The following is a 24,788-nucleotide window of genomic DNA, read 5'->3' as shown; positions in this document are numbered from 1 at the left end:
ATATATACATAAACACATACTTATATATACATATATATATATATTTAATATGAATAACATGTAAAATATTTCAGTAGTTGATAGTGTTAGTACATCCACTGACTGTAGAATTACCTGTGAAACGTTTTCACTCAGCCAGAAAACTGCTTGTTGTTGCAACCAAATCCTATGGGATTCCGTGAGAGTAGGGAGTAGCAAGATGGCGGCCAGTGACTTCAGTTTTTCTGCAAAATCAGCACTCCAGGGTATTATATAGCTCAGTGGTTTAAACGGCGTGAAAATCAGGGCTGGGTATCCTCTAGGAGGAGCCGATTCGATACGATCCTCCACATCGCTCAGCTTGATTTGACTCTAATATCAATATTTATTACTTTCAAATTAATGCTCAAAGTCATTCAATCATCAAAACCAGTCAAATATGATATTTATGTTAAATTTATTGAACACTGACATATTAACAGGAAAATAAAGTGCGTTTGGTTCAAAGCATTTAACGTATCACAGAAACCAAAAATCAGCCATTATGCAAATACGACTATTGCTCTTCCTCGCTGTGAACGGTAATGTCACGCTGTGATAACGCCCCCTAGGGGTTGGGAGGTATATTGATATTAAATCGTTTTTAAAAACATCAATATTAATCTTTATATCGATTTTTATTCACAGCCCTAATGAAAATGAAATAATCTTTCCCTGCTGCAGGGAAGTTGACCAAGCCTTTAACTTTAATACCTCTGTTTAGTGGGAAGAAATGGCCGTTGGCTGGTCATGGTTTGCACAATTTTCCACCAGGACTTGGTCTCCTCTGTAAAATCAGAAGGTTGGAGCATAGCGAGATGGATCTGAGATGGTCCTCTTCAGCTCGCCCCTCCAGGTTTCCTGTTTAGAGATGACATGATGCATGATGTTTATGTTCCAAAAAAACAGCAAATTATGAGTTATTAACTAAAGTTTCCGGCACAGTGACCATCTTACAAATGTAAAGTCTTTACAAAAAACTGCTTTTGTTGCATCTCATGGTTTTTGCTGTGTCAGTCAGGATGTTTCTCCCCACTAAATAAATTAGTTTAAGATAAAAACATAAAATTATGCAATGGCCTTAAAGGATGCATTTAATTCAAAATATATAGCCACGTTATATGCTTAGAAAAAAAACAAAAAAAAAAACGGTTTGATCATGATAAAATAGGGTTATATACAGCAAGCTTCCATCCTGATGTTTTATGGTCCTCTTCGTGCCTAAATAGAACCCAGCAATGGGCGCGATGAGCCGATATAAACAGACGTGCTGCCATCTACAGGCAGCACCGCAGAACTACCATACAGTGACAAATAAATCAATAAATTACTACTGAATAATGTTGGACTCTCTGCAACGCCTCACAGTAAAGCAGCAGCTCGCCGTGATTGAAGACCAACGTTATTAATCAAATAAACAATCTAAAGCAGCTTTAAGAGCCTCACGTCAGTCAGCTCTGCGTCACATCTGAGCCTCGGCAGGTTTAGCGTCTGCTTCACTGAACACCAACGTTCAGACTGGATTCACAGAGACATTCCAGGCTTTTCCATCTTGGAATCATATTATATAGAGTTTTTTTTACACTGGATCTTGAACCTTTTTTATCATTGTTTTGCTGGGAGATGCTAACAGCTGTTAGCCGCTTCCTTGTTTTATCCCCTGCTGGGCATGAGCGGTACGTACTTCTGTTAAAATCGTAAATAAACACGAAAGGTTTTATTTACTAACAAACTGAGCAAAAACAAAGCGTAAAACACCAAAATAACAACTAATACTTAATAATCTTTAAGTTCATAATCTTTCATAAAAAACTTGGTATGCATCCATTGTGAGCTGCTAACGAATAAAGAGTCAAATAACGTGGCTATGCACCTTTAAGGCTTTTTACAGATAATTTCTAGGGCTGTCAACAGTCGAAAATAATCTAATTCATTGTAGGGCTGGGCGATATGTATTAAAAAATAAATCTCAGATTTTATCATACCAAATCCGAATAATCGATTTTTTTCCTCCTTTTTGTTTCATAAAAAGAAATGAAAGAAATTATTTTAAAACCTTGCCTTTATGTCAAGCATTTCATCAGGGAGTTGACCTGAATTCAAAGTGCAACTAAAAACAAGCTGTAAAACAAGATGGCAGCCGTGCCATTATAAACAATGAAAATATAACAAAACATTTGCTGCTAGTGGTATTACACATTGAGCTAAGAACAGGCTTTACTGCACTTGTGAACTTCAAACTAAGTTAAAAAAAAAAGTAAATAAGTAAATGAAGTACCTCGTATTATGGTAAAAAAAGTTTCTACTTAACAATATTTTGACAATAATTTTGCCTAAACATATATTCAGCATCACATGCTGTTCTCTTCATGGAAACCCAATGAGTGTATTGGCAAAATAAAATCCAGATTTTCCAAAAATGAAATCTTAAAGAATTGTAAATTCGAATTAATCGATTAAATCGATTTATCGCCCAGCCCTAATTCATTGATTGATTTTCATTTTCGTTATCTGCAGGCACAAAAGCAGGAGGTCACCATAGAACGGCTCCAGGCAGAGCTGGACCAGAGCAGCGAGGAGCTGGACAAGCTGAACAGCGCTCACCTGGAGGAGCGGGCGCAGCTCATCCACGACCTGCAGAGCTGCGAGCGGGAAATCGACAGTCTGAAGGACGTCCTGCTGGAGAAGGACAGAGAGATGGCCAGCCTGGCCGGCAACATGGCGGAGTACGCCGAGCAGGTCGGCGCCTTGAAGCAGGAGGTCAAACTGAAGGAGGAGAGCCTGATCCAGGTGGAGGAGGCTCTGAGGAAGGCTGAGCGGGAGGCTGCCGTCATCAGAGACTCCCAGAGCTCCGATCAGCAAACCCTCAACGGCAAAATCACCGAGCTGGTCGGCGCTCTGAGGGACGCCGAGACGGAGCTGCAGAGAACCAAAGAGGAGCGAGAGGCTAAAGCCGGCGAGGTGGAGCACCTGCTGAAGCAGGCTGAAGGCGACAAGAAGACCATGCAGGAGCTCCGGGGGGAGATCCAGAAACACGCCGCCAGTCAGAGGAACCATCTCTCTGAATGTGAAACGCTCATCTCCTCCCTGAAGGACCAGCTGACGCGTTCAGCCCAGAAGCTCCAGGAGTCGGAAGCAAAGGTCCTGCAGCTTCAGGACGAAAGCAAGAGCAGCGAAAAGCTGCGGCAGGAGCTGAAGGATCAGGGAGAGGAGCATGAGACGCAGCTCAAATCCTTCAAAGAAGAGCAGAACAAGCTTCTGGCTCAGGTTCAGGGATTGGCCAGAAAATTAGAGGAGCAAACGCAGAGCGAGGCGCAGATCAAACAGGGGATGCAGGAGAAACTGGAAGCCATAAGATCTCTGGAGGATCAGGTGCAGACGGCGGATCGGCGGGTCAGAGACGAGAGGCAGACGTTTGCCTCGGAGAAGGAGCGGCTGAGCAAGGAGCTGAAGAACCAGTCGGAGAGCGTCTCCAAACTGGAGCAGCTCCTGAAGAGCACAGAAACCCAAAAACGAGAGCTGGAGGTGCGACTTGAAGGGCTGGAGCTTCAGGAACGGCAGCTGGACGAGCTCCGTGAGCGGCTGGCGTCTGCCCTTCAGCTCGATGGCAGCCTGGAGGAGCAAGTTCAGCTCCTGCAGGAGCAGCGAGACGGACTCCTGCAGCAGGTGACCGAACAGACGAGGAGCGTCTCAGAGGTCGCAGCCCAGCGGGACGCCCTTCAGGCCAAAGTATCCGCGCTGGAGACGCAGCTGTCTGAGAGCAGCAGCGTCATTCAGGGGCTACAGAGAGAAAAGGAGGATTTAAACCAAGTCATGGAGCAAAGCACGCACTCCAGCTCAGAGCTGCTGCTGGCAAAGACCAACGAATGCAGCCGTCTGCTGCAGACGCTCAGGGAAAGGGAGGAGGAGGTGGAGGAGAGGCAGCGCGCCGCCGCTGACCTCCAGGCCAAGCTGGAAGAGACGCTGTCTCTGCTTCGACAGCAGGAATCCAGCTTGAAGTCGGCCGTGACGGAGAGGGACACGCTGCTGCAGCAGAAGGAGGAGGAAGGCTGCAAACTACGGAGGGACATCCAGATCCAGAGAGAGGACGAGTCCCGGTTGAGGGCCGAAGCCCAATCCCTGGAGGAGGAGCTTTCTGAGCTGAGGCGGCAGCTCAGCGGGCAGCGGGAGACGTGTCGGACCCACAAGGACGAGCTGGAGGAGAGGAACCAGGCCGTCAAGGCCCTGCAGGACCAAATCAGCGTCTGTGGAGAGAACGCCAGGAGGCTGGAGTCCGAGGCGGAGACGAGGAAAGCCGAGCTGGATCGTTTAAATTCCCGCCTCCAGGCGCTCGGCGAGGAGAAGCAGGAGCTCCGCGTCGCCTGTGAATCCAAAGAGAAGGAGCTCTCTGAGCTGACCGAGCAGCTGAAGGGGTCCGCTGAGCTGAACGCCGAGCTGCGCTCTCAGGTCGCCGGTCTGACGGAGGAGAACCGGCGACTACAGGAGGAGCTAGGAGAAAACGTCAGACGTGTCTCTGAGCTGACGGCCGAGAGAAACTCTCTGCAGGAAAAAGCCTCCAGCCTGGAGCGGCAGGTCTCCGAGCGTCAGAGGACAATCGGCGCCCTGACCGAGGAGAACCAGGAGCTGAAGAAGGTCCTGGAGCAGAGCGAGCGGTCCATCTCCGCGGGTCTGCTGGAGAAGACGGACCAATGTGCCCGTCTGGCCAAAACGCTGCAGGAGAAGGAGGAGCAGCTCCGGAGCTTACAGGAGACGACGTCTGAGCAGAGAGCCCAGCTGGAGGCCCGGCAGAACCAGCTGCTGCCGCTTCAGGACACCGTCGCCATGCTCCAGGAGCAGGGCTCGGTTCTGAAGTCGGCCCTGGTGGAGAAGGACTCGGCGCTGACCCAGAAGGCAGAGGAGTGCGCCGTTCACCAAGAGGAGCTTCTGAAGCTGCGGGAAGAAGCCGAGTCGCTCAGGAGGGAGACGTCCGAGGTCCGGCAGCAGCTGGAGCAGAGGGAGCGGGCGGCGCAGGAGCTCAGCGCCGACTCGCTGGCCCAGAGAGACGAGCTGCAGAGACGGAGCGCTCAGCTGGGCGCCGCCAACGAGAGCGCCGCGCGGATGGAGGCTGAGATCCGGAGTCTGAAGGCGTCGGTGCAGAAAGCGTCGGCGGAGGCCACCGACCTGAGGGACGGCGTGCGGGCCCTCGGCGAGCAGAACGCCCGGCTGCAGTCCGAGCTCCAGGACACGGCGAGCGAGCTGACCGCGTCCCGGCAGCTGGTCGGCAGCCTGAGAGCCGAGCTCAGCGAGGTCCGCTCAGCCGCCCGGGAGAAGCAGGAGAACCTGGAGGCCGCCGCCCAGCAGCTGAAGCAGAGCAGAGATCACAACGTCGCTTTGCAGCAGCGGCTGTCGGAGCTGGAAGAGACGGCCTCCAGACTCAGAAGTCAGGTGGAGAATCTGACCTCGGAGAACGAGGAGCATCAGAGCCGCTCTGCCGCCGCCGCGCAGGACCTCGGCTCCCGTCTGCAAGCCAAACAGGCCGAGTGCAAGAGCCTCAAGGAGAGGGTCTCCCACCTGGAGGAGTCCGTCTCCAAGCTCAGCAGCTCCGCGCAGGTCCAGGCCTCTGAGGCGGAGCGCCTCAGGACGGCGTTGGAGGAGAAAGAAGCCGCGCTTCTGGAGCGAGCCAAGGCCGCGGAGGAAGCCCAGAGGAGAGCGGACGAGGCTTCGCTCTTCAGGGCTCAGTTCGCGGAGAGCGCGGAGACGGCGTCGCAGCTGCAGAGTCGCGTTCAGGTGCTGTCCGCCGAGTCCGAAGTCCTGAGGAGGTCTGCAGAGGAGACGCGCTCCGCCTTCGACAACCTGCAGGAGAAGTATGCTGGGAACCTGGAGGAGCTGCAGGCTGTGAGAAAGCTCCTCTCTGAGCGGACAGAGGAGGCGGCGCACCTTCGGGCTTCCAGCCAGGAGCAGGAGGCGGCACGGAGCGCCGCGGACGCTCTGAGGAAGGAGGCGCTGGTGATGCGGGAGCGACTGGACAGAAGTGAGGCCCTGAACTCCAGCCTCTCCAGGGAGAAGGACGAAGCCTTGGCGTCCCGTCAGGCGAGCGTGACCCAGCTGACCGTTGAGATACAGCGACTGAAGTCCCAACACGTTCAGGTAGCGGAGCAGATGAGCGCGCTGAGCGAGAACCTGGAGCAGAGGGAGATGGCTCTCCACGCCATCAACAACCAGTGCGGCGCCCAGGCCAAGCAGGCGGCGCAGCTGCTCTCCCAGATCCAGAGCCTGGAGGAGGCGCTGCGCCTGTCCCAGGAGGAGCTCCGCAGGCTGCAGGGAGAGGCCGGAGGAGTCCGGGCAGAGAAGGAGGCGCTGGAGCAGAGCCGCCGCCAGGAGCTGCAGGAAATGACGGCGGAGAAGCGGAGCCTGCAAGCCGAGGTTAGTGCCAGAGACGAAGAGCTGTGTGGGTTAAAAGAGAACGTGCAAAAGGTAGAGCAGATTCTGCAGGACTCAGAGAAGGAGTGGCTGTCGCTCCTGGACAGGGAGAAGCAGGACAAGCGTCTGCTGGCAGAGCAGCTGGAAGGCGTCAGAGCTGAGATGAAAGCTAAAGACGTTAAAGTTAGTGCTTTGAAAGAAGACCTAGACGGTTTGCAGGAGAGGCTGGCAGAGGCTGCGGCTGCCGTCCTGCAGGGTTCCCACCAGCTGAGCGCGAAGGAGTCGGAGGCGTCGGCGTCCCGGCTGCAGCTGGAGGGCGTCTTAGCCTCCATCCAGGAGAAGGAGGACGAGAACCGGAGCCTCCAGCGGTCCTTAGCGGCCGTGGGAGACGAGCTACGGAAGATTGTCGCGAGAAATGACACCGAAAGGGATCCATTGGATGGATCTGCTGCGGTAAATGAAGCAAAGTCCTCTCTGCAAGACCTAATAAAGCAGGTACAGGAGAGCCATCAAGCTGAGATCGACGCTTTGAAAAGGGAGCTGGCTGAAGGTTCTGCACGGCTGCAGAGCCAGAGGAGCAACGAGGAGAAGGAGCAGGACAGCGTGGCCGGTTTGGAGGCTCGGCTCCACGCAGAGGTGCAGAGATCCACGTGGCTGCAGGCCGAGCTGAGAGCCAGAGACGAACAGCTGAGCTGCGTGAGCCTCCAGGTCAGCCAGCAGAAGGAGCTGCTCTCCTCCCTCAGCCAGCAGCTGAAGGAGAAAGACGCCTCCATCGCTCAGCTCATCCAGGCCGCCTCAAACGAGAGGCTGAAGCTGGTGGAGGAGAACGGCTCCCTGTCGGCGCGGCTGGAGGACCTGGAGCGAGCCCGGCAGGAGGAGCAACGTTCACGCCTCCAGACGGAGAACTCGGAGCGGCTGCGGCTGGCGCAGGAAGCCGAGCATCTGCAGAAGCAGCTGGCGGCCGCGTGCAAAGAGAAGGAGGCCATGAAGAAGAAGCTCCAGGCTGCTCTGGTGGTGAGAAAAGATCTGCTGAGGAGGATCGACGAGTACGAGAGGCAAAAAGAAGAAGGAGAGAACAATAAAACGGATGCTTTGCAGGAAAGGCTGGACGAAATGAAGCAAACGTACGAAGAAAAGATCTCTGTTATTGAGGCGAAGCTGCTCGGACACAGAGCAGGGAGTGAGAGAGCCGTGGAGCAACTGGAGTCCGAAAAGCAAATGTTGCAGGACTCATTAAAGGAGAAAGAGGCGTGCTTGAAGGAAGCTTTACAAAAAGTCAGTGAGAAAAACTCTGAAATCGAGCAGCTTCAGTCCAGAGCGGAGGACTTTGACCGAGACAGAAACCTTCTGACGCAGAAGCTAGAAGAGCTTCAGGAAGAGATCAAGTCGTGCAAAGACCAAACGAGGGAGGAATCTTCCTCCGCTGCTGCGGACGTGCAGAAGGAGCTGGATCAGCTGCGGGCGGAAAAGGCAACGCTTCAGAGAAAGGCCCAGGCTGCACTGCTGGCACGCAAGGAAACCCTGAAGAAAGCTCAAGAAAAGGAGAAGAAACTGTCTGAGCTGACGGACCAGCACCAGGCTCTTCTAGAGCAGCACCGGCTGCAGGCGGACGAGCTGGACCGGGTCCGCCAAACCTCCGTCTCTCAACTAGACGAAGAGAGCTCTTTACGACGGCTCGTCCAGGAGAAGGAGACGTCCCTGCTGGCTCTGCAAACGCAGCTGGAAGCCCTGAAGTCCAGGTGTGAGAGCCTTTCAGCCGAGGTGGCCGACAGAGACCGGGCTTTCTCTCTGATGGAAGCCAGAGCCGCTGATTTAACAGCAGCTCTGCAGAGCGACCTGCAGAAAGCCCAGGCCGGCCGACAGGAGAATCAGGCGCTGTTGGACAAAACCGCCACTTTAGAGGCACGGCTGGAGGAAGAGGAGCGTGCAAACGAGGAAAAACTCGACCTGTTGACGAGAGAAAGGGACGCAGCTTTGGAGCGAAGCAGACAGCTGAGAGCAGAGCTCGATGAAGCAGTCGCTTTGGTGTCCCAGAAAACCTTCGAGTATTCAACGATGCAGAAGACGTTGACCGAGACCGAGCAAGAGAAAGACGCTCTGGCCAGAGAAGCTGAGGAGGCGAGGCTGAACTTGGCTGAAATCCAGCAGCAGGTGGGTTTGTTGGAGCGAGAAAAAGGGAACGTGGACAGAGCAGAACCGCCCACAGCGAAGCCGCAGAACGTCGACGCGTCTTCCTGCCGCTGTGCGGAGAACTACGAGGCGACACTGAAGGAGAAAGACGACGCATTGTCGGCGTATCAGGGTCAGCTTTCAGAAAAAGACCAACTGATCGCCTCGCTGGAGCTCCAGGTGCTGCAGCGAGTTAAAACGCACGAAGCCGCGGTTGAAAAGATGAAAACCGAAGCCGAGGGGCTTCAGAGGGCCCAGGAGGACAACGTCAAGATGAACGACCTGGACAACCAGGCCAAGCTGCTGACCAGGAAACTCCAAGCCGCTTTGCTTTCCAGGAAAGAGCTGATGAAGGAAAACGCCTCGCTGAAGGAAGAGGCGGAGGAGCTGCGCGCCAGACGGGAGGCGACGGAGGCCGAGCGCTCGGAGCTGAAGGCGACGGCGTCCAGGTTAACGCGGCAGAACGCGGACCTGGAAGGCTCCGCGTCGTCGGCCGCCAAGGAGCGCGACGCGCTGGCCGCCGAGGTGGAGCGCGTCCTCAACGACAACCGCAGCCTGTCGGCGGCCTGCGGCAGCCTGAAGCTCACCATCGAGAGCATCACGCAGCAGAAGCAGGCCTTCTCCTGCCAGCTGGAGTCGCTCAAAGACTCCCAGACCGAGGAGCTCTCCAGGTGGAGGTCCAAGCACGCCGAGCTGAAGCAAGAGTACGAGTCTCTGCTGCAGGCCTACGAGAACGTCAGCAGCGAGATGGACAAGATGAGGCAGCTGCTGGAGGGAGCCAGGAGAGAGCGGCAGGAGGCGCTGAGGAGGATACACGAGCAGGAGAGCCAGAGGGAGGTCCTGGAGAGGCGAGCGCAGGAGGCGGAGGAGGAAAAGGAGAGAATCAAGGAGAGGATGCTACAGGTCGAGAACCTGGAGGCAGAGAATCAGAACCTTAGAACGCGGCTCTCTGAGCTTGATGGGAACCAGGAGGAGGAGGAGGAGGTGCGCCAGCTGGAGGCGCAGGTTTCCCAGCTCCGAGAGAAACTCGCAGAGATTCAGGCAGAGAACGTCCGACTGGCAGGAAAGCTGGAAGCAGCGAGTCGTTCTCTGGAGGAGCAGGAGCGCCTGGAGTCAAACGAAAACGACATGCAGGCAAAACTTGACGAAGCGCTCGGTTTAAACGAGTCGCTGACGGCTCAGATCGAAGCGCAGAAGGCCGAGCTGAGCGCACAGCTGGAGGTAAGCAGCATGTTGGAAAAGGAGAAGGCCGACCTCTCTGGAAGACTGAAAGCAGCGCAGAGCGACCTGGAGCAGGAGCTGGGCAGGAAGGAGGAGGCCATCCAGGAGCTGAGAGCCGTCGTGGACAAGCACCGCCAGGAGGCCATCAGTCTGAGCGAGAAGGTGAGGATCCTGGAGGACGACAAGTCGCTGCTGCAGGAGGAGCTGGAGAGCACCCAGGAGACTTCGGACAAGGTGAAGAACGAAAACGAGTATCTGGAAACGGTCATCCTCAAGAACTCTGAGAGAATCGACGAGCTGACCGAGACCGTGAAGGTCCTGCAGAGCCGCGGCGACCAGCTGGCCGCTCAGCTGGCGGCGAGCGGGGAGGCGGGCGAGCGGGTCCGCCGAGAAAAGGAGCAGGAGCAGCTCAAGTTGGTCCGCGAGTTCGAGGAGAAGCTCAAGACGGTTCAGAGAGGCAGCGAGGGCTCCAAGAACGTGAAGAGGGAGCTGCAGGAGCTGCTGAAGGAGAAGCACCAGGAGATAAACCAGCTCCAGCAAAACTGCATCCGCTACCAAGAGCTGATCCTAGATCTGGAGAGCTCCCTGAAGAGCTCGCGGTCCACCTGTGAGCGCTTGGAGACGGAGCTGAAGAAGAACTCGGAGAAGACGTCGGCGTCTGAGGAGAGGAGCGAACGCCTGGAGTCCGAGCTGGTGGGCGCCAGGAAGCTCCTCCGGGAGGCCGAGGAAAAGACCTCCAGTGTCGAGTCTGAGAGGGACCGGCTGGCTCTCCAAGCGTCCCGCAACAATAAACAGCTGGAGGAGACAAAAGCGTCGCGAGATGCCGAAGAAACCCGAAGGCGCTCCTTCATGCACGACCAGCTGCAGCGACAGCTGGAGGAGCTGAGCGGCCTGCGGGAGGAGGAGAGCCGGCGGGTGGATGAGCTCCTCCAGCAGCTGGACTCTAAAGATCTGCAGATCGGCGCTCTGACGAGAGCGGCTGAGAGCAGCGAAGCCAAGCTCTGCGCTCTGACCTCCACGCCGCACGGGGCCGACGCCTCCCGGCTCTGGGACGACTCGTACCAGAAGAGCCTCCGCCAGAAAGACGCCCAGCTGCAGGAGCAAGGCTCGGCCACGGCGAGGCTCCGGGAGGAGCTCCGCGGGAAGGACAAGGAGCTGAGCGAGCTCCGGGTGGCCAAGTTAAGGCTGGAGAGGACGCTGAACGAGTACTCGGTAGCCGCCGCCGCCCACCAGCGTCAGATGTTCATCGTCGGCGCGACCAACGCCGAGCTGAGCGAGAGCTCGGAGCTCATGGCGGCTCAGGTGGAGGATCTGAGGGGGCGAGTGGAGAACCTGGAGCGGGAGAGGAGGGATCTGAGCCAACGGCTCGCCGACAGGGAGGAGGAGGTCTCCCGGCTGCAGCCTCGCCTTCAGCAGGTGGAGGCGCTGAACGCTGACTCAGCAGCTCAGCTGCAGCTCCTGCAGACCCAGCGGGACAAAACCCAAGCCGACCTCGAGAAGCAGCTGGGCATTTCGCTTCAGCTGAGAACGCTCCTTCAGGGCAAAGACGCCGAGATCTCCTCCCTGCTGTCCTGCAAAGACGGCCAGATGTCCGGCTATCTGGAGCAGCTCCAGGCTAACCATCGCAGCCAGGTGTCGGTTTACGAGGACAGGCTCACGTCTGCGCGGTACCAACGGGACCGCTTGGACAAAGAGGTCGGAGCGCTTCAGGCAAAGCTCAAAAGTCTTGAATTTCAAGCGAGCAGATCGGTCCAGGAGAAGCAGCAGATGGAGGCCAGGACGGAGTCGCTGAAGAACTCGATGGTCTCCCTGCAGAGCGAACACGAGCGGCTGACGTCCGAATACAGAGAACTGGAGGCGAAGTCTCGGCTCGGCTCCAAGGACAACGAAGGCGCCTCGTTCGGCGAGGGCGGTGCGAGCAAGGGCTTTAAGCACGAGATCAGGAAGTTGTTACATCAGATGGACGATCTGAACTCTGAGAACGCCATGCTCAGGGCTCAGCTGGTGCGCTACAGGGAGGATCTGAACCAGGTGCTGTCCCTCAAGGACAACCAGGTGAAGGTTCTGCTTCACAAGCAGCAGGATGTGATCAAGAGCCTGGAGACCCAGAACGCCGCGGCTGAAAAGCTGCTCAGGGATTCCCAGCTGGAGCTCCAGGAGAAACGAGAAGAGAGCCGGGCGGTTCTGATGGAGAATGCTGAACTTAAGGCGAAGGTCTCCAGGCTGGAAGCGGAGAGAGAGACGACCGATGAGGGCAGGGTCATCGCCAGTTTACAGGACGCCGTGGCGGCCAAGGCGTCCGACTGTAACCAGCTCCAGCAGAAGCTCCTCTCCCAGAGAGCGGCGATGGATGAGCTCAGGAGCAGAATGCAGCAGCTGGAGAGTGAGACGGACAGGAAGCTGGCAGAGGCAGAGGATAAATATAACGCTGAGCTGGACGCCATGGAGCGGGAGGTGGAGCTGATGAGAACCGAGCGCGAGGCGGCGGACCAACGAGTGGTGGTGCTCGCTAAGGAGTTCCTAGATCTGGAGCAGCAGCTGGCCGAAGAAAGGTCCCACGGCAAAGACGTGAAGGCTCAGAACGAATCTCTGGGCGGAGCCATGGCCGCTCTGCAGAACGACCGCGACCAGCTCATCGAGGACTTCAAGACGCTCAGGAACAGGTACGACGAAGAACTGCGGCTCAGTCAGGCAGCCTTGAACAAGGTGGAGCGCAGTCTGCAGGACGCGTCCTCAGAGCTGGCCGGATTCGCTAAAGAGAGAGACGTCCTCCTGCTCAAGCTAAAAGCCGTGGAGAGCAGAGAGGCACACGGGGAGCTGAGCAGGTTGCTGGACGAGCTCTCCAAGGCCTTGTCAGAGAAGGAGCGAGAGCTGAAACGGCTGGCTCTGGAAAACGGCGCCTACAGCAGGCAGATGTCTGCCTTCTCCAGATCCATGGCCAGCCTGCAAAACGACCGCGACAGGCTGATGGACGAGCTGGCCTGTGCCAGAGGGGTGGCCGGGTCCAGCCAGGGCTCGGGTCCAGGGAGGGTTCTGACCCCTGACACGGAAAAAGAAAAGGCCTTGGAGGATGAGAATGATGGGCTGGTAAGTGGAGTCGCCATCTTGATGTGGGCTGCTGGTTGACTGTTAAGCAGTTAGTTCGTTTTATCCTGTTGGTTGGCTGATTTTATCTTTTTCTTTTGGTTGGTTGTTGGTTTGCTGGTTTTCTAATAATTGGCTGTTTTCTATTGGTTGGCTGATTGTTTTCTATTGGTTGGCTGATTGTTTTCTATTGGTTGGCTGATTGTTTTCTATTAATTGGCTGATTGTTTTCTATTGGTTGGCTGATTGTTTTCTTTTGGTTGCCTGATTGTTTTCTATTGATTGGCTGATTGTTTTCTGTTGGTTGCCTGGTAGTTTTGTATTGGTTGCCCTATTGTTTTCTATTAATTGGCTGATTGTTTTCTGTTGGTTGGTTGCCTGATTGTTTTCTATTGGTTGCCTGATTGTTTTCTGTTGGTTGCCTGATTGTTTTCTATTAATTGGCTGATTGTTTTCTGTTGGTTGCCTGGTAGTTCTCTATTGGTTGCCTGATTGTTTTCTATTAATTTGCTGATTGTTTTCTGTAGGTTGCCTGATTGTTTTCTATTGATTGGCTGATTGTTTCCTATAGGTTGCCTGATTGTTTCCTATAGGTTGCCTGATTGTTTTCTGTTGGTTGCCTGATTGTTTTCTGTTGATTGGCTGATTGTTTCCTATAGGTTGCCTGATTGTTTTCTGTTGGTTGCCTGGTTGTTTTCTGTTGGTTGCCTGATTGTTTTCTATTAATTGGCTGATTGTTTTCTATTAATTGGCTGATTGTTTTCTGTTGGTTGCCTGATTGTTTTCTGTTGGTTGCCTGGTTGTTTTCTGTTGGTTGCCTGATTGTTTTCTATTAATTGGCTGATTGTTTTCTATTAATTGGCTGATTGTTTTCTGTTGGTTGCCTGATTGTTTTCTGTTGGTTGCCTGGTTGTTTTCTGTTGGTTGCCTGGTTGTTTTCTGTTGGTTGCCTGATTGTTTTCTATTAATTGGCTGATTGTTTCCTAATGGTTGGCTGATTGTTTTCTATTGGTTGACTTGTTGGCTGATTTTTTGCTGTTGGTTGGCTAAATGTTTTTTTCGTTTGGTTGGTTGTTGGTTTTCTGTTAATTGGTTGCTGATTTTCTGTTGAGTTGTTTTTTTTGGTAATTTGCTGTAGTTGTTTTTTTTTTTTTTTTTTTTCTACTTATTTCATTGCTTGACTTCTGGTAGACTAACTCCTGTGTTTTGGTTGTTTTTAAACACAGCATGCGGACCAGTGTTTTTACATTTCACGGCTTCATTGTTGTGTTTATTTCTGTTCTATTCTTATATTTCATATTTTTTTAAAACTACTTGGAATATTGCTGATTAATGCACATTTCTATGTTTTCAGGTGAAGAATATGAAAGCTGATGAGCTCCACCCATCGGCTCACAGCAAAGTCGGCAACCACCATGAAAACACTGCAGATCTGAGGTAAAGATACCGCATTTTGGTCATAATCTAAACGTAGAGGACCTACACCTGTTCATTTTGATCTAAGCTGAAAAAAGAGAACTAAAATAAGCTAATTTTTCTTGAAATTAGTCTAATTAGCAAGTTTAAATGATTTGCTAATGGAATAAAGTTGTTGTACTTAATAGGAGCAACTCACCTCCATCATCTGATTTAAAGTGCAGTTTATCTAGTTGTTATTTTAGGGGTGAAAATACTCGTTCCATTAGGAGATAATCTTATTTACCTGATCAAATCAAGGACAACCGCGTTAATTTTAGGAACAGTTTATTTACTTTTAGTTCCCTTTTGCGATGTGTTTTTTAATGTTCGGAAAGAACTGAAAATGACTTCAGTTATGTTTACCTTCTAAATCAGGGGTGTCAAACATACGGCCCGCGGGCCGGATCGGCCCGCCGAACAATTTAGTCCGGCCCTGTGGCTAAATGCATTATTATTATAAAAAAAAAAAAAAACATTTTTTTTTTTTCCCCCAGTGTCCTGTCTGGCAATGTGGCAATAAGATGCCACAAAGAGCTCATCAGATTTGACTTTCACAAGTGGACAAGATAAAAGGAAGAGAATGATAAAACAATTATTGAAAAAAACATGTACTTCGTTTAATTGAAAATATGCAGTTCCTATATTGTCCACGAGGGACAATATAGGAAGCTTAATCTGTGTTTTAATTAGCAGATTAAGCTTCTGGTGTGGAAAAATTCAAATCATTTCTTAATTTTTATCTGTTTGATGTATTTTGTCATGCAGGACAGTGTTTTTAAGGTCCAAAAAATTTGAATAAATGTTTTTCAACATTGTACAATCACTGTGATCAGTTCTTATGCATAATGCACACGTAAATGTTTAACTGAGTAAAAGTATTGTTGAAATTGCACATACTTTTCTTAAAAACGCTGAGGTTATTCATAATATATTGTATAAAAGTGAAATTAACTTAATATAAAAATCAACAAGTCCACATTTATTAGTTCTATTTAATCTTGCAATGAGTTTACTCGTGTGGCCCTCTTGAGATCAGATTAAGCTGAATGCGGCCCCTAAACCAAAATGAGTTTGACACCGTTCTTTTAAAAAGAAATGTTTTTCTACTAGTGAATTATAATTTTTATTAATTCCTTAAATAAATGTATCAGTGCAGTTACAATAAAACAGTATTTGTTTGCTCTTTAGGTCTGAAGCAGAGAGGAATGAACCGCTGCCCATTAAAGTAAGTTAAAGCTCTTATAATGTTTTTTTGTTATCTTAACACTGTTTTCAAGTGCTTAGCAAATCTTTCCTTACTTCTATTTCGATATTATCCTTCAAAACATCCAGAAAATTGAGTTTTTCCTTTAAATTTGAATGCTTTTAAAACAATGTTCATTCAGGATTTATCAATCAAGTTTTTATATGCTGCTAACCTTGGACAACAGTTAATAACACAAGCATGAAAACGCAGAATAAAGCCGCTGTTTTCATCCTTGCAGAAGGAAACGGCCGTGCTGGCAGGTCAGAGTGGTCCGCAGGAGGCAGCGAGTCGGCTCGAGGCTGAGAAGATGCAGCTTCACAGAGACCTGCAGCGCTGCGTCTATGAGATCCAGCAGAGGGACCAGTACCTCCAGCAGCTCAACACCAAGGTATGAAACAGCCCCGCTCCTCACAGCTGCCAGTCAGAGCTAAGATTTCTCACCCTTGGTCGCTCGTCTTCCTCTCTGAAGCTGCAGCAGGCGGTGGAGGAGAAAGCTGCTGCTGCGGCTCAGCTGAGGGCCGTTTCCCAGACGCTCAGGGACACCCAGAACCGCTGCCACTGGCTGGAAACGCAAATCCAGGGCCAGGTGAGCAGCCAGGACGTTTTCACAGCTTCTTTTTATTTCTGTTGTGCCGTTTTCTTGGGGCTTTGGGGCTATCATTACACTTACAAAAAAAAAAATCACATGTTGCATCGATTTACATCCTATTTAATACTTCTTAACGATTCAGATCATTAAACATATTTTAATACTGGATAAAAAAAATTACCTGAGCACACAAACCGTTTAAGTGAGGATTTCATTGATTAAGAGAAGAAAAGTTAATATATAATATATAAAGGTTGTTCCTTTCGCATCAACAGCTGCCATTAAGTGCTACAACAGTTAATTGCAGCTGTGGAGGAACTGTGGTCCACTCTTCTCTGCTCAGTAGTTAAATTCAGCCACTTTCCCGGGTTTTCTAACATCAAACCAAAGCACCTCAGTCGGGTTTGATCTGAGCTTTATATGAAAAGCCGACGGTAAAGAGCAGAATTCATGGTTCCACCAGTTTCAGCAGCGCGTCCAGATCCTGAAGCAGCCCCGCACCATAACACTGCCACCGCCATGTTTGACTGTAGGCACCATGGAACGGGTCGCACACCTTCCAGAAAGTTCCACTTTTGGGTCGTCAGAACATTTTCCGGTCCTGGAGATCCTCAAGATGCTTTTTGGGAAATGTGAGACAGGCCTTTTTTCCCTTTTGGGTCAAGAGTGGTAATTTTAGCTCAGGGCTGTTCTGTGTCGGCTTGAACTGATCATTTCTGCTCCGTCTGCACCTGCTCTCCCCATAAAAACAAGTTTTTTAAATGTTTTTAGCCTCGTGTTTTGGTTTACTGTTGTGTTTACCGTCTGAGTATCTCCCGTGTGCAGCTTCCAGGTTCAAATCCTCCTCAAAGGTTTTCTAATAACAGGCTGTATTCGTCTGGCTACCTCTGACTTTGTAGCTCATGTCTTCACACATCCCCACCTCTGTGCTTCAGAGTAGGAGCGCTGCTTGGGGGTTTGGCTCAGTTAAGGCCTTTTTCTGGTGCCGTTACAATACAGCCCAACTTTCTTCAAATGTTTCATTAAATGCATCTTTTCTGAGCATCTTGAAAATCACAGTTTTTTTTTTTTTTTTCGATTTAACTTTACTTTAATTGTTTTTGCTTTTATCCAGAGATAATTACATAATTAAACCCATGGAGGCTAACTTTGCTCATGTTGTGACTTTAAAGCCACACAGTGTTGATAAAAAGCATTTTCATGACCAGAGGAACCAATGTCCATATAAAAATATCAGTATCTACAATTAAAACCAGCTTGAGCATCTTAATAACCAGCCACCGCATCCTGGAAGCGTCTCAACTTTCAGCTGGAGGGCTGATGTTCACCCAGATTTATGCTCTGTAGGAAAATGTTGCAGAAAAGCACCGTTAGATCTCTTTCAGGCGCAGCACTGACACGTTCTGATTGTTGAATATAAGCTGCAGACGTCTGCAAGAAGCTTTGGTTTGATTGCTTTCATGCAGATGTTGCTGATTCAGCTTTTACAGACACTTCAGTCTCTGCCATGTGACGCCGTGAAGGCAAACTTGCATTAAAGCCACGTGTTCGCACACAGCAGGGCTCGGCTCACGCTGAAGTGGCTCCTGGAGCCCCGCAGGAGAGGAGCAACGACTCCGTGGTCCAAGCTGCTGAAGCCAGTCGGCTCCGAGAAAGGTGAGCAGATAAACTCGTAGTTTTCCTCTGAATATGATGCCTTCACCAGTTAAAACGATGCCGTGTGTGTGTGTGAAGGCTGCTGGAGGCGGAGCTGAGTCTAGCGGATGAACGAGCGAGGAGAGAAGCAGCAGAAGAGGCTCTGCGGCTGGCCGAGGACAGAGCCAAGAGGTGAGCCGTCTGCAGACATCTCATTGAATCAGGCTTTGAAACGCAGCAGCACTAAACCTTAAGGTCTGTTCCTGGGGAGCAGCGGCGGGTCGGGCCTGTCCAGAGACAACCAGAGGGACTTCAGCATCGAGATGGACACGGAGGAGGAGTGGGAGGCTCTCAGCCTCAACCCCAATCAGCCGCTCATAACCAGAAAGGTAAATAAAGGCCAAACGCTTCGTCCTTCTGGGTCTGAACGTCTGGAGGCGTGAAGAACGTTGCCCTGAGAACCCACCAAGAGTTAAATGCTGATGGAAACTGCACCGTCTACACAAGCACAACTAAACCAGGGAAGCGTTCTCAGCCCTGCACAACGGGTCAGATGAATAATAAAAATAAAATACAATACATTCAAATGAAGGGGCGACAAACGGAGGCGTAAAGGTTCTAAAAGCGAGCGCCATTAGTTTCATTCTGTTGCCATTTTGTAGACGAGAGCCTGGAGGAGGCCTTCGTCCTGCCTTACTAATTAAAAAACGCCTTTTTAACTCTGGCATAATTTGTATTTTTGCACAAAGACATTAATGTTTTAGTTTTTAAATGCTTTATTATAGTGGCTAAATGTGACCAAGGTGGGACTTTTGTGCATAAAATCCATGATCAGGGTAAAGCCTTCCCTCTCAGGGCTGAAACTCATCTTTGATTTTGCTCCTGATCTTTTTTTATTGTTGTTCAGTACATTTCCTCCAGACATTAAAATAGGAAATCCGTTACACCTTTTTTAAATCCTTACTCTCTCCCCTAAACATGAGATTAAGCTTTCAAGGCTAAGGCTAATGCTTTCTGGGGATCTTTGCTTATTTCAGTCATGCCTCAACTGAGCAGTGCCCCTAAGACGAACAAACAGTTTTATTTCTTAAACCCTGAGCTGCTTTTATTGCTGTTTGCTCCTATTAATTTGGCTTTTACATCTAGAAAAATATTAAATTAAATCGATGCTTTTTACTGGGAAGGAATCGTGGATGATTATAAAAAGTATAAGATAAATGGCTTGCCATACTATCTGTATTTTATGAGTATGGGGCTTGCCATACTCCACTGTACTCTGTCCTCGCTGATTTTACACAGCAAAAAGGCAACTAAAAGCAAGTACAATTTTCTTGAAATTTGTGTATTTGTCCTTGATTTTAGTTGGCAAGTATTAATGATCTGCCAATGGAAGAAGATTTTTGCACTTAAAATAGGAAATATTCACCTCCATCTTATTTTAAGTGCAGTTTATGTAATTATATTATTTTAAGGGTCAAAATAACCATTCCATTGGCAGATAAACTTATTTACCAGCTCCAATTAAGGCCAAATACACTAATTTCAAGAATATTTCACTTTTAGTTTCCTTTCTGCTGCGTAAAAGAAGCAGGCGGGTCTCCAGCCTCCTGGGTGTCATCAGTCCCATCCAGTCTGGCATTGATTTGGTGTGGATCGCTTTAGAAAGAAACATAATCTGCTCATTTTGTGTTCAACAAACACAAACGTTAACAAAGAGCAAGAAAAAACTGATGTGAGCGTTGCTCCTCTGAATGAATCGTGTGGACTGGGACTGTTTTGGATGAACGCACCGTTACACCTAACCTCTAACTCCTGATTGGTCAGATCCATCAGGTCTGTCTGTGGATCTTATTTTTCTCATGTGAGCCAAGTAGGCTCATATAATATAAACCCTTAGAGCCGTTCCTAGCCTGATGCTAGGACTCCTTTTGTCTCTCTGTGAACGATTGGCCGTGTGTTTTTGTCTCCCCCTGCAGGTGAAAGGTGGTATGGTGGCGTGCCGTCGCTGGCTGCGTGGGCGGAGCCTCTACTTCTCCAGGCTGCTGACGAGTCGCGCTCGCTCTCGGTATCTCTTCCTGGCCTACCTGCTCACCATCCACGTGGCGGTGCTGATGTGCCTCACCGGGGCCTGGTAGTGCAGCCCCTCGCCGTCAGACGACGTTTCTGCGTTAAAAACACTAAAACCTGCAGAGTTAGAAGAGCTGGAGCTTCTCTCTGAACGCCTGCAGACCACAGGACACTGGCACTAATATTTAAACGTTAGTTAGCTGCGAGGTGAGACGACGGTTGGTCTCTGTTGCTTCTGTCAACCATTTGGAAATCGAAGCTACAACAAGGTATTTTCTGTTCAATGAGTTTTCTTGTTTTGTTGCATCTTATTTATCAGAGGGAGGAGCTGGAGTTCTTGATTATTTGTAATTATATTTTTCTCGCGTCTAAGACCAGATGAGTGGATGGGACTCGTCGGGTCTCGGTTAACACACTACTGAGAGTTTCCGTCTCCATTGCCTTCCCGAGCGAACACATCCACGCACCCCCAGCTGCTGCTTCACCCGCCCGGCCTGATGTCACGATGAGTTGCACATAATCAATCGTAATGCTGACTTCAAACTATGCACTGATGGACGCTCACAAGCTGCCGCTCCCTTTAAAGCCAAAGGCGTCCGTGTTTCTGCAGAGAAAACCCTGAAAATGACCTGAAATGAAGCTCCTGTATCAGTGTGTGCCGTTGAAAATGTTCTGCAGAGCTGTATTTAAGAACCGCCTGTATTTATTCTGGGCTGTACATGATGTATTTATGTTTGTACATTTCCTCTGGATTGTTAAGATTCTAGTTTAATGAAACCGGATCGGATGAAGAGCCTCTGCTGCCTCCCAGCTCCCAAACCGATCCGGGTCTGTAGAACCGCTGCGGTTCTGGTACGTCGCTGTAATTACCTCTGGAAGGGTTCCAGAAACAAGCATGGATCTGAATGTATGTACGGAAAAGGTGAAACTACTGAGAAAATGACATATTTTTCTTTACCACCTCTATTTTTCCGGGTCAGCGACGTTGAACTTTGTGCAATAAAGTTTCAGACAGAAGTTAATAAAGTTCAGCGATTCTCACACATTTCACACCTGTTTCTGTGCCTCCAGTCAGTTAATATTAATTAATGTGCCAATTTCCCTTTGCTGTCTTTAAAAGCAGGGCGTTTAGGCTTTTATTTTGAAATCAGATTCACTTTATTAGCCATTTGCAGTTTTACCTGCATTGGAAAAAAAATTTTGCAAGTAGCTCAGAGTGCAAAGTCAACGTAAACACATCAGAGGACACAACATAGAAAACAGACAAACAAAGCCACATGAAGCCTCAATATTAAAAATGCTCCATATAAAAATGCCGTTCCAAATATATAGTTTAGGTTTTCATGGATTTCCAGGCGACTCTGACTTAAAAAGACGATGGCTTATTCATTGAGACAAATTCAGGCTAACATCGCATAGAAAAGTTTGCAGCCTTCACTCTGGATCAGCTTCTTCAGCCTAAGACTGCTGGTGGGAGAAGAATGGTGAATAAAGGAGCCGTCCCTGTCTTATTTCAATGGAACAACTTCTTTATTCTAATCAGAAGGCTAAAACTGTAGCAAAGTGTATGTGGAATGATTTCATGGTGAACGATGGCATCCCAGAACGGCTTCACTCTGACCAAGGACCGGATTTCGAGTCGAAGCTGATCAAAGAGCTCTGTGAGGTTGCCGGCATAAAAAAAGCGGTCGAGCGCTTTAACCGCACTGCTGAATATGCTGCGGACACTTGAAACAAAACAGAAACCTAAATGCCGAGAGTTTCTGAAGCCTCTGGTACCTGCATAAAACGGCAACAATAACAAAGTAACAGGTTTCACACCATATGAGCTGTTTGGCTTTTGGTTTGCCGATTCAAGAAGCTTCATCACCCTCACATCCAGAGTATGTCAAGAACCTCCGGTTGCGTCTGGAACAGAGCTACAAACTGGCTTCTGAAAATGCACTTAAATCAAGTGAGAAAAACAAGAGCTGTTTTGATCAACGTATAATACCCGCCAGTCTGGAGGTTGTTGAGTGCTTGTCCGCAATGTCCGTCTGCGAGGCAAGCATAAGTTGGAGGACAAATGGGAGCGAGGAGTTTATGTGGTCAATAAGTGAGCAGGTGAACTCCCTGTTTACACTGTGAAACCTGAAGAAGGACCAACTCGCACACTGCATCAAGATCTGCTACCCCCCTGTGGTTCCTTACCTGCCAGTACAGGTGAAGATCATTCTGTACCTACTCCCATTCGCAGGCCGAAAACTCGCAGCCAGGACTAAAGTCACCCTGATTTGGCAGTTTGCCTGGAAGAAGAGGAGAATGATTCTGTCTTCTTATCCAGCCTCCGATCAAATTCAGAGTGGAAAGATTTAGCCAACGCTTGTATTTCAGTGTAGAGGCGACTGTTTAGTCTTCCATCAAGACTAATTTCTACAAGGTTTATGTCTAGATTAAATCCCATCTTGACTGAACTTGTGCAGAAACTTTGAAGCAGGTTTTGGAGAAACCCAAACAAGTAAACTAAAAAAAAGCAATTAACTGAGCTGGGTTTGCAAAACTCACTAAAAATGTTTTGAGCTCCAAGGTTTTAAGGTGCAAATCATCTGGTATTCTTTTAAAACTATTCAGTACAAAGGCAAGCACCAAATTCTGCAATTAGCCTCAGTACTCTGGGAAGAGTAGCCTCACTTAAAAATTCTAAGTAGAAGTAAAGTTTACGGCGCAGTAGAAAATACTCCTAGAAGCACACCGACCTAGGTACAGCCCACCTCTGGCCTTAACTTTGGGAAGATGCCCAGCTCTGCATGCGCTCTGCATGAGTGCAGCATCCTGGAGCCGATTACTGCTGAATTAGCCATGCAGCATCTGAAGTGGACCCTTTTCTGTCTAAAATGCCAACTTTTTGGCCCTCTAACGACAGAAACAGAAAGTTACGTCAATGAAAGCAGCTTCACCAAGAGTCTTGTCAAATGAAACAGCGTTTTGTATGAATTTGGACCACAGTAGATCCCATATATTTCTCCATTGTGAGATCAACAGTGTTCAATTATATGATTGTCTTGTAAAGTGCTCTGATGTGAGAATTCATGAACTGCAGCTGAATTTAGAACCTAAATTGAAAAATATTTACTAAGTGGATGTAAACAAAAAAGGCTTTAAGAGTCCAAATTATGTATAATGCACAATGTCATTAATATGCTAACAAGGCATAATCTAATCTATCAATAGAAACTTTTGTTTGAAAATTTAACAGCTGAATGATTTACAAAATCAACAAATGAGTTACTGGTGTTTAAAAATAGCTGAGAATGTTTAATCTATGAATTTAAGTTGAGTTTTTATCTGTGTGAACTGAAGGTGAATGTTTTCAAGATGTAATTCTTCAATTCAGTTCAATTCAATCTTATTTATATAGCGCCAATTCATGAAACATGTCATCTCAAGGAACTTTACAAAGTCAAATTCAATCATACACAGATTGGGTAATTCTTCAGCAGCTTTACGCAGTTTTGTTGTTTAAGGCTAATTTTAGGATCCTAAAGTTTAGTCAGCATTTTAATCTCTGCTCTGGAGGTTAAATATGGAGGACCAAGTCTTCCAGATCTAAAAATAAATACAGAAATAAATAAATGCTCAATAAATAAATAAGCATACAATTAATTGCCACCAAATTAATAAATGTAGGTAGAAATTAAATTATACAGTGAGACATAAATGTATATATCTCTTTTAATTAGCTTATTCTTTTATTCGCCTTTATAATAATTACCTTATTTATTTATTGTGCGTTATAATCTTCGACTTTATTTATTAATTACTTATATTTTTTAAGTATTTATTTTTGTGCATGTTATAATATTTTTGCCTGTTTTATTCTTCCTTTGTATTTTTTTACCCTATATATTTCTGTGATGCTATTTATTTCTGCCTGTCGTTTTTACATTTCTGCCTGTCCTTTTTACATTTCTGTAAAATTTGGACTTTAGTGCGGGGAAAAGCCGTGTAGATTTGACCGATGCAGTAAAATGCTAACCAACCAATGGGAAGAAGTTGAGCCCTTAAGACACAGCCCCTCCTCATTTGCATAATGAGGCAGAAATGCATACAGAAATGTAAAAAGGACAGGCAGAAATGTAAAAGCGACAGGCAGAAATAAATAGCATCACAGAAATATATAGGATAAAAAAAATACAAAGGAAGAATAAAACAGGCAAAAATATTATAACATGCACAAAAATAAATACTTAAAAAATATAAGTAATTAATAAATAAAGTTGAAGATTATAACGCACAATAAATAAATAAGGTAATTATTACAAAGGCGAATAAAAGAATAAGCTAATTAAAAGAGATATATACATTTATGTCTCACTGTATAATTTAATTTCTACCTACATTTATTAATTTGGTGGCAATTAATTGTATGCTTATTTATTTATTGAGCATTTATTTATTTCTGTATTTATTTTAAGATCTGGAAGACTTGGTCCTCCATAGTTAAAGAACTCTGGAATTATATTTAAAAGGCGTGTTTGATATTACATTGATAGATTTTCACCTTTTAATAATATGATATTTTTATGCTTTATGTAATGTGCACATAAAACCACAAGAGGGCAGAGTCTGCCAATGTGCAGCTGCAGCACGTTTGCACAACCTGAGAGAAATATGAAGGTGTCACAGAGGTGGGATCTGTGTCCCTTATGTGAGCACACATAATCTGGCCAATTTCCCTGGTTAATCACTAATTTATTGCCTCAGAGCTCAGTCTTCAAAGTTATAAATCATAAATGGGGAATATCCCCTTTCTTCTCTTTTATGACTGGATCTGATCTTGTTCAGCATGATGTGCTGTTACAGGCAGAGAGGCTGATCTGCCGCGCCGGGTGGTTCTCTTCTGTTCTTTAAACGACCTTCAGG

General features: G+C 48.3%; 1 protein-coding gene across 6 annotated transcripts in view; it reads left to right on the top strand.

The window, feature by feature from the left end:
• LOC105937697 (golgin subfamily B member 1) overlaps positions 1-20,176 on the top strand; it is a 49,642-nt gene extending 29,466 nt beyond the window's left edge. For 4 of the 6 annotated variants that reach the window (XM_036135855.1, XM_036135854.1, XM_036135856.1 and 1 more), the window contains 9 exons: positions 2,536-12,894; positions 14,246-14,328; positions 15,538-15,574; positions 15,834-15,983; positions 16,065-16,181; positions 17,743-17,840; positions 17,919-18,011; positions 18,094-18,208; positions 19,796-20,176. In XM_036135855.1, the coding sequence (XP_035991748.1) occupies positions 2,536-12,894; positions 14,246-14,328; positions 15,538-15,574; positions 15,834-15,983; positions 16,065-16,181; positions 17,743-17,840; positions 17,919-18,011; positions 18,094-18,208; positions 19,796-19,954 (11,211 nt within the window). In that variant the 3' untranslated portion in view covers positions 19,955-20,176. The remainder of the gene's footprint in view (positions 1-2,535; positions 12,895-14,245; positions 14,329-15,537; positions 15,575-15,833; positions 15,984-16,064; positions 16,182-17,742; positions 17,841-17,918; positions 18,012-18,093; positions 18,209-19,795) is intronic. The other 2 variants (XM_036135853.1, XM_036135857.1) reach the window with 1 other exon arrangement.
• The last annotated feature ends 4,612 nt before the right edge of the window (positions 20,177-24,788 follow it).

This window comes from Fundulus heteroclitus, chromosome 4, assembly GCF_011125445.2.
Source record: "Fundulus heteroclitus isolate FHET01 chromosome 4, MU-UCD_Fhet_4.1, whole genome shotgun sequence".
Taxonomy (NCBI): domain Eukaryota; kingdom Metazoa; phylum Chordata; class Actinopteri; order Cyprinodontiformes; family Fundulidae; genus Fundulus; species Fundulus heteroclitus.
Note: the sequence above shows the minus strand (reverse complement) of the source record. Positions and strands in the feature narration are given on the sequence as shown.